The 8,389-nt window shown below is 37.2% G+C and overlaps 2 protein-coding genes across 5 annotated transcripts; one reads left to right on the top strand and one right to left on the bottom strand.

The window, feature by feature from the left end:
• The first annotated feature begins 522 nt into the window (after window positions 1-522).
• LOC102598030 (uncharacterized) lies at window positions 523-1,697 on the top strand. Its single transcript, XM_006344294.2, has 4 exons — window positions 523-868; window positions 957-1,132; window positions 1,228-1,297; window positions 1,388-1,697. The coding sequence occupies exons 1-4, from the start codon at window positions 688-690 to the stop codon at window positions 1,540-1,542; spliced, it is 582 nt and encodes a 193-aa protein (XP_006344356.1). The 5' UTR covers window positions 523-687; the 3' UTR covers window positions 1,543-1,697.
• A 26-nt stretch (window positions 1,698-1,723) lies between these two features.
• On the bottom strand, window positions 1,724-7,477 carry LOC102597509 (uncharacterized). 4 transcript variants are annotated; one of them, XR_001473105.1, is made up of 5 exons: window positions 7,167-7,477; window positions 7,034-7,068; window positions 3,620-6,625; window positions 2,176-2,234; window positions 1,724-2,098 (listed from the first exon to the last, which is right to left on the bottom strand). XR_001473105.1 is itself a non-coding variant. In XM_006344293.2 (4 exons), exons 1-3 carry the CDS (start codon window positions 7,244-7,246, stop codon window positions 4,240-4,242), a joined length of 324 nt encoding a protein of 107 aa, XP_006344355.1. In that variant the 5' UTR covers window positions 7,247-7,477; the 3' UTR covers window positions 1,740-2,234; window positions 3,620-4,239. The 4 variants fall into 4 exon arrangements, 1 of the variants encoding a protein (XP_006344355.1); XR_367040.2 differs by having other exon boundaries at window positions 3,620-4,448; XR_001473106.1 differs by having other exon boundaries at window positions 3,620-3,670.
• Window positions 7,478-8,389: the final 912 nt, after the last annotated feature.

Below are 8,389 nucleotides of genomic sequence, written 5' to 3'. Positions count from 1 at the left end.
GAGTGTTTTTGTAGGTTTTCCATTCCTATAGTGTGCTACTAAGCTTTATTTGGTCGTTGAATTACTAATTAGAAAGTATTGTGTCAATGTATGATAATTTGTAAGTTTATCTATTCTAAGACTAGGAAGTGATTTCTATAGCTCCTGGAATTTTAGACTCTTCTTTGGAAGTAACTGACTAACCTTGATCGGAAAAAGAAAGAAAAAAAAAAAAGAAACTGACTAACCTTGAAGTTTATGCGATACTTTTTTTTTTTTGGTTCAATTATGCGATACTTTATTCTCTGCATATTAGTTTTGTCGTTGTGATTGTTCTTTGGCTTCAAATGTAATGCTAATATGGATTATAAGTTATCAAATTACTAGAATTTTAGCCGGATATTGAATTTTAAAATAGAATGGGTCAGGTCAACCCATCTTTTACCCAAAACAGTTTTACTTGTACGAAATAAGAGCAAGGTCAAAAATTTATAACGGGCCGCTTGACAAGTTTAATGGGCTAAGGAAATGTGCTTCAACTAGATGAGGGACCAATATTCAGTGGCATCCAGTCTCCTAACAGTGTGTGGATGAGAAAGCAGGCAGTATTTCTGATGTTGCCACTGCTTCACCAACAAGTAGTAAGCAACTCAACTCTACAATGCTGTAAGAAGATAAAAGACAATAACAATTTCCAAAGGGACATACATGGCAACAACAGGAGGTTCTATTTCACTTTCTAGCTTCCCTTCATCATCTTTTTGCCGTAAAGCTAAACCCATATTGCCTGCTGATTCACTTGAACTAAGACACCTCAAAACGTGCAAATGTAAAATAATAGTCAGAAATCTTGTCTGCTTTGCAGCCCAAGAATCTTCATCTGTAACTGGTAATTTTTCACTTCTTCTTTTTTGTGAAATTGGTGCTTTTCATGGCGTCCTGTTAGACATACAATTGATAATTGACAATACAACTAGTTGCTGAGGAGAAGAAAGAGTCTCAGACTGCTGAAGAAAAACCAAAGCCAAAGGCAAAGGCTCCAGACAAGCCTCTACCTCAGATGATGGAGGAGGATGTTATTCCTTCACTGAAAGCAATTCTTGAATCTCAAAACGACATCCTTGAGCTTGAGCTATCATTTAATGACAACAAGGTGAGTATCATATTAACTTGTCTTGATCCCACTACTTTTGATTGTACCACAACTTTCATAGTGCATTGGCTTTTTTGTTGTTTTCATAAATGCAGCTGGAGGGCTCATTTCTAAAGAAGGGCAATCCATATTCATTTTGGGCATTCTTTCCGGATGGACTCACAGGTATGTCCTGACCTGTTTTAATTTTGTTGTGAGAGTTCAGTTTGCTTGAATGATCAGGAAACTAACAAAAGTTATTGTTTTGATGGGCAGGTCCTAAAGGTTTCTCTTTGTCCTCCTATGGTTCTGGCGCGAGCACTGTGGAACCTTTTCTCGTTGATGAGAAAAAGATAACAGCAAAGCACATTGTGTTCTGGGTTGAGAAGCGCTTAGCTGCCCAAGGAATTATTCCTGTCTGGAAAGAATAAGTGTGTATATTGTCTCTTACCTTCTCCCTTTTCTTCTTTCATTTTTCAGTAAAAAGGTCCATATGTATTTCCATTTATATGTAGTCAACCCTTGCTCTTCCTCTTCCACTGTGCAATTTAATATAACAAATGTACACTTACCAAAAGAATGAAATTTCACGTTTCCTCAATGCCAACAAAATATTTCAAGACTTAGATTTATAAAATTGTAGAATCTCATTAAACATACAGCATTACAAGTACATTGCAAATAGAATGCAACAGGCACACACACAAGGAAGAGTGTCGACTTTTAAATGTTCATGGTGCTAGCAGATGCTGCCTTCTTAAACAAGCAGTCTATCAGGGTTGATAATAACTCACAACAAGTGTCTTACCATTACAATGCAAACGCATCGGAACAGCCTAAGTTTGGAGAAGTTTTGGCACTTGAAGCTAATAATTAGGCATCGAACTGACACTTGTACCCTGTATTGCAAGTCGAAGCTCACTTGAAAAGTCCTGCAACCCAGGGGAAGATACACCTCCAGCTTGTAACATCAACTGACAGTGAAAACTGAATATCCAGTGGTCATGGAGAGAGAAACAGAAGGTTGGGGACAGGAGCTGGGACACAGCAAAACTGCCTCTTACCTGGTGCGGAAGCATAGATTACCCCCACGGTGATCTTTTTGTATACATAACTGGCCTTTCTGCAAAAACAAAAGAACAAATGAATGAGTTGTGATCACATGTGTGAGGGATGGACAAACCATCAAATTTCATAGCAAGAAGTGAGTGATCCTCATGCTTTCACAAGGTCTCCGATAATTCTTGCTGGTCTACTCCTTCAGTCCTCCACAAGTAAGCCGTAGAAACAATATAAAATTTAAAAATCAACAGAAATAAATTGAAAAAAATTCAACACTCTCTCCATGTTTTAACTCTGAGAACTACTGTATTATGACAGAAGTACTGTTGGCACTTGGCAATTGTGAAACACAACAGGTTGGAACTCTCACAAGACAGTGCTGAAACATTGCATGATGTCGTAAAGGAAGCCATGAAAGAAGTAGAGTATGATACATCCTTGTGGAACATGCCAAAATATATTTTAGAATCTCCCAGGGGCCAGACAACAAATACTAACACATCAAATGACAAACTGTCCATTCTCTCCTTCCTCCCCCCTCTTTTGTGGCAAGAATAAACGTTAAGCAAAAACCATTATGATCCCACTCCAACCCCCTCCCCCCATTTCCCCTACCCACAATTTTTCAAAAGTAATAAAAAAAAAAAAAAAAAAACCTCACCACAACACAAAAAGAAAAGGTAAGTCTTAATTCATTCTTCATTTGTAACTTGTCATATTCTGTCCAGTACAAATTCTTTTAAATTTAAAATGATGTGTACTGTTGTCATTTGAATATGCTTATTTCAGGGTAAATTTTTGCACAAGAAAATGTATATCAAACAACACACTACGTCCAACTCCTATCTCATGAACCTCTACAATATGAAAACAATTTTAGGTGATGAAAAATGCAGGTGATGATGTGCTACTTTTGCCACCAATATCCAATCAGAGTAACTGTGAGTTTAAAGCTTTTTACCATGTATTTCAAGGGACACGTAAAGACATAAAATTGTGGGACTATGCAATGTCACCTTAACTATTAGTAGAGTTGATTTAAATCTCCAGCTATTAGTAGAGTTAATTTATTTTATGCATCGACAAAGTATCCCATCAAGCAGAAGCTTTTTCAGTATATAAACTAGCACGGCCATAGCCCTATTTCCCTGAGTGGAGCCTCTGTGCACTGTAGCTAGATTTTTACAAATATGCAATCTTAAGATTAGATGAATTGCTAAGAGATGACTCAGAACATAGTCCTGAATAAATTTTCTGGTCACATACTCTCAAGACAGAGTTGATACGGTCATCTAGGAAAAAATCAACAACAAACAAAACTACACTTCAATTCCAAATTAGTTGATGAGGATAGCTATATGAATCCTTTATATCCATTCTGCTTCATCTAAGAAGAAATTAGACCCATTGAAATATTAAAGAGCAGCAGGCTACCGTTTCACTCACCAGAAGAATCATATGGTAAATTATTGTAAGCATTCAAAGCAGCCATCCAACCTACAAAAACATGCAACATTTTCTTAACATTATCGCTCGCAACTAATTGTTCATAAGAGGAACTGCTACCACCATTATTCATCCAAGAGTGGAAACTGGCTGACAAAGAACCAAAACAACCGAAAGAGATGGTATGTGAGGCTTGCTCACTCATCTTAACTGAGACCTATCCTACAACTGGCTAACTGAATTTGACAGGCATTCTTCCCAATTAGGTCAACAAGGATTGATATGGAAAAGTGGCTGGATTAAAGAATTTAATCAGAAAAACAACAGTAGTTGCTCATTTATGATGGGAAAAATTATGCCATCTAAATGCATATCACCATTCATCTCATTTTCCTCACGGACAGATGTGAAGAATTCAGTATCTATATACAAGTAAAGAACTCAGATCCCACATAAATAATAAAGAAAATGAAGGAAAATACATGGCTAAATATCATCACACCACACCAACTGAACTAGAGGAAAGACTGAAACCAAATGACCACAATACATTACAGCATAGGAAATGGTTAACAGAGAATATGTAAGTTACTGACAAACTGTTATTCGAAGTAACAAATTCAGCTCAGAATTAATCTAAGAAACATATGGCTATTTAGAAGCTGAAAAGCATCATTGCCAGAACATCCTTGTAGCGGTATTAACCCTGTCCAATGATTCTCATTTGCTTGATATCTGCCACCAGCATCATCAGAAGATTTTGACCTGGAGGCACTAATTTGATTCTTCTCTCCATCATTACTATTGATATTGACTTGTTCAATTCGATCTGCAAAAATAGACTATCTGAGAAAAAATGTCTACCAATAGGTTTATAATTCAAAAGACCTGTCAGCTATTTATCCATAATATGCTTGGCAGTGGAACAAAATAGAAGTACCATAATATGCTAGGCAGTGGAACAAAATAGAAGTACCAGATGACAGAAATTACATTCTTTTTGAACTTACATTCTATGTGGGTGGTTCAGCTTAGACTTTTAGGGCATCATCTGCCTATCCCAGTTGTTTTGCCACAGTTTGGAACTTAGCTCATTCTTCTTCTTTTTTTGGGATAAAGTGAAAAACGATAGTAATGTTTGGGCAAAACACATGCCCGTATACAAAACCGAAAAAAAGATGATTTTCTACTAACGGCATTCAATCTTCCTATACATAAAGGAACCTTATTGGTGCACCAAAAGAAATAAGGGAGACCTCAAATCCCGGAGCCACAATTGAGGAGATGTGGGGCTCACAAGGATGGATCTCAACTTACGAAGAATGCTAAATGACTGGGAAATTGGTCGGGCAGCTAAATTACTGGAACTTTTTCAGGGAACTACAGATGCTGATGACTCCTTATTATGGAAGGGCACTAGCAACAAGAGATCTTCAGTGAAATCAGCCTATTCATTAGCTTCAAGAAATAATCAAGATGACGCCTTAGAAGCAGAGTTAGAAGATCAGAGCTCCCTTTTAAGTTGTCAGCCAGACAGGCCTGTTTAACTCAGGAAAATTTAAAGAAGAGAGGAAGGAGGATTCCAATCAAGGTTATGCCGTGCAGCATCAGAGTCTAACAACCGTCTGTTCTACATTGTGGTGTAACTGTTCAATTGTGGCAGAGTCGGAGTATAGTTGGTCTCAAATAGACAGTGCCAACAACTAGAGCTGACTTACTGAGATATTGGCACAATTAGGGAGATAATGTCAGGCAAAAGAAGTGATGGAATTTCATTCCACCTTGTATTTGGTGGACAGCGAAGGAAAGTAAGGCCAGATGTTTTGAAGGCAGCAACAGCTCCATTCAGAAGATAAGGATGAACTGTTTTTTTGTTGTTCATGTTATGGTGCAAGGAGAAATATGTAAATGAGGTAGAATTTATACAACACATGATGGACTCCATGTGAGAAGTGCCAGCTTTTCCTAGTTTTGGAAGCTGTACATGGTTACCATCACAACCTTTGTGCTGAGTTTTCTAATACAAATGTTACTTTCTCAAAAAAAGAAAAAATTCCAACTCCTCAACTGAAACAAAATTCATCTCTACATTCTCAAAGGCTCTCTTATTTCTTTCCCTCCAAACGACCCATATAAGTGCTAGTGGCCCAAGCTTCTGCACGTTGTGTCTTCTCCTTCTACCATAACTTCAATTCAATATTACCTCTTTCATCAAGGCTGGCATCACCCAAAATATGTCAAACCACAAAGGACTTCCGACAATAATTTCGATGCTGATAGAATAAACAATGAATCAGGAGGTGATTGACATCTTCACCCGAAGCCATGCACACAAAGCACCAACTGACATAGGTAACCTTCCTCTTCCCCGGATTCTCCGTCGTCAAGATCACCCCAATCAAGTGAACAATACATATTTAGTTTGAAAAGGCAATCTTTTCTCTAATAAAAAATTTTCACAATAGGACTTAACAACGAACATCCCCCCCCCCTCTCCATACATCGTGGTTATCCTACAGTGCTTAGTTCATTCTTATCTGACATCTTCATATTTATAGCCCGAAAGAAAAAGGTTTAATATTAGTAGTTGGTTTAAATACTATCTAGGTTGGTTGTTAACATCTGACATGATATTCAATCCTGCCATCCTAGCTAGTGTAGTCAAAAGCAAAAAGCGCAAAAAAAACTCCAAGGTCCATCCGGGCTTTAAGCTCAACTAAAGCATGGGCTTCAATGAAAAACGACGCAAAGGGAGAAAAAATACAAATATATATGTTTAGTATAAGACTTATAATTTATAAGCATGAATGACAAATATAGTAACAATGAAATTGAAAAATAATTACTATAAAGTGAAATATTAATTGCTTAGTGTCGTCTCTTCATCAGAGGTTCATTGGCAAGGAAAAGTATGTCTTAGTACCTTGTTAATGACATTGAACCACACATTAAGCAAGGCGAAGCGCTAACACGTTTTGAGCCTCACTTCAGGGCTTAAGTGCTCCTCTGATAACACGGATTGTGGCACATTATTACCAAGTGTTATCCTAGTAAAACTTAACATATGCTATGTGAAATAAATTACTGGCAGAACTTGCATTAAAAAATGAAAATGAAAAGCTGCTCTCTTTAGGAAAATCACCTAGATACCGTCTATGAGAAAGAAAGAGAAAATAAAGCAGCATGCAATGATGATGGTCAATAATCCAAAAAGAACAACATTTTGGAGTGGGACATGCTGAAGTCAACTAAGGCACCAGCTCAAAAGATCAATTGGATAGTTTGCACTTATACCAACATATGCTAAAGTAGTTTAGAACCAGTGAATTATAAGCACTCCAACAGACCAAAATTAAATGAGCAAACTTATAAAAAGAAATTTTGGGTTGTAGTAGGTGTGTCAAAACTAGTTACCTCCTCCAGATTTTCGCCTACCAAGTGAACGATTCCTGCAATAGAAAAGGACATCAGAAAAACAAAAATCAATTTAATAAAACATGTCCAATTTTAGCAATATACACAATCATGGAAACATCATCATAAATACCGCTGACTGGGAGGGGCATAGCGTTTAAGGGGTGCAATGTTGGTGGTGGCTGATGAATCTATGGAAGGAATTTCCACCATTTTTTTGTTCTTCAAAAATGTTCACCACCTCTTTCGCCACCGCCTCCGGTGTTTCTGTTGAAAATGAACTTGTTTCTTCAGAATTTCCGGCGATAATGTCAGCCGAAGATCACAAACGGTCAGTGTGGTAATGTTTTGCTTCCCGTCGACCAAATTGGCAGATTAACGCAAGGGTTTAGATGGAAGGCTTAGGTGATACCATGATTTGCTTTAACACTTTGTTTGCACCTGTTGTTTCCTATTATATAATGTTAAAATAACTAGTATTATGTTTGAACATACATTATACACTTGTTTATACGAAGAAAAAAAACAATTTTCTTTTGGTTCAAATTAATTATGTACAAAATAGGCCACAAGTGTGACCAACAAACCAAATAAAAACAATCAAAAAACAGCAATATCCGTTAGTCCCCTCTGCATTAATGAATATTGTTTTTATCTTCCTTGTCCTGATTCTCACCGTTGAAATCTGAGCTTTATCTATGTTTATCAAATTCTTTAGGTAGCTCTGAAAAGTTGCTCACATTTATTGGGATCTGTTGATCCAAAGTAATGTTTGCTAGTTTATCTGCCCATGAAAACATGATTAATTATACACTGTGAATCCCTCATGTGTTGCTTTTTATTTCCATCTGGTCTATGAGCTTTCAAGATATCTTTCATTCCTTCGAAATAATATTTCTCAGACTGAGTGAGTGTCACGCCCCAAAATAGGGAGGCGTAACTGGCACTCGATAACCTAGTTGATCATGTTAGCCACTGAAACATACTAGCTAACCAAATTGTGAGGCAAAAAGATCAGGCAGCACAACATCTGAAATGTGAAGCCTAGACCATGAAGGTCATGACATGTATGACAATAACCCATACAACCAATGGTACACAAGCCAAAAAAAAATAAAGATGCATTAGCTAGCCGATGAGGCTGCAACTGAAGACATACCTACATACACAGACATATATATGTACATGTCAAGTCTATAGGCTGGAGATTGAAACTTACAAAAGAAAACCCAGAATACTGTGTCCATAATAGCCTCTACGAGTGACATAAGCACTATCAAAACAAGGCCCCAACTATACCCAAAATGTACAACAAAAGTAAACATCCTCTGATAGTCCCAGGATAAGATGGAACTT

Source organism: Solanum tuberosum, unplaced genomic scaffold (assembly GCF_000226075.1).
Source record: "Solanum tuberosum cultivar DM 1-3 516 R44 unplaced genomic scaffold, SolTub_3.0 scf00053, whole genome shotgun sequence".
Classification (NCBI taxonomy): Eukaryota; Viridiplantae; Streptophyta; class Magnoliopsida; order Solanales; family Solanaceae; genus Solanum; species Solanum tuberosum.
Note: the sequence above shows the minus strand (reverse complement) of the source record. Positions and strands in the feature narration are given on the sequence as shown.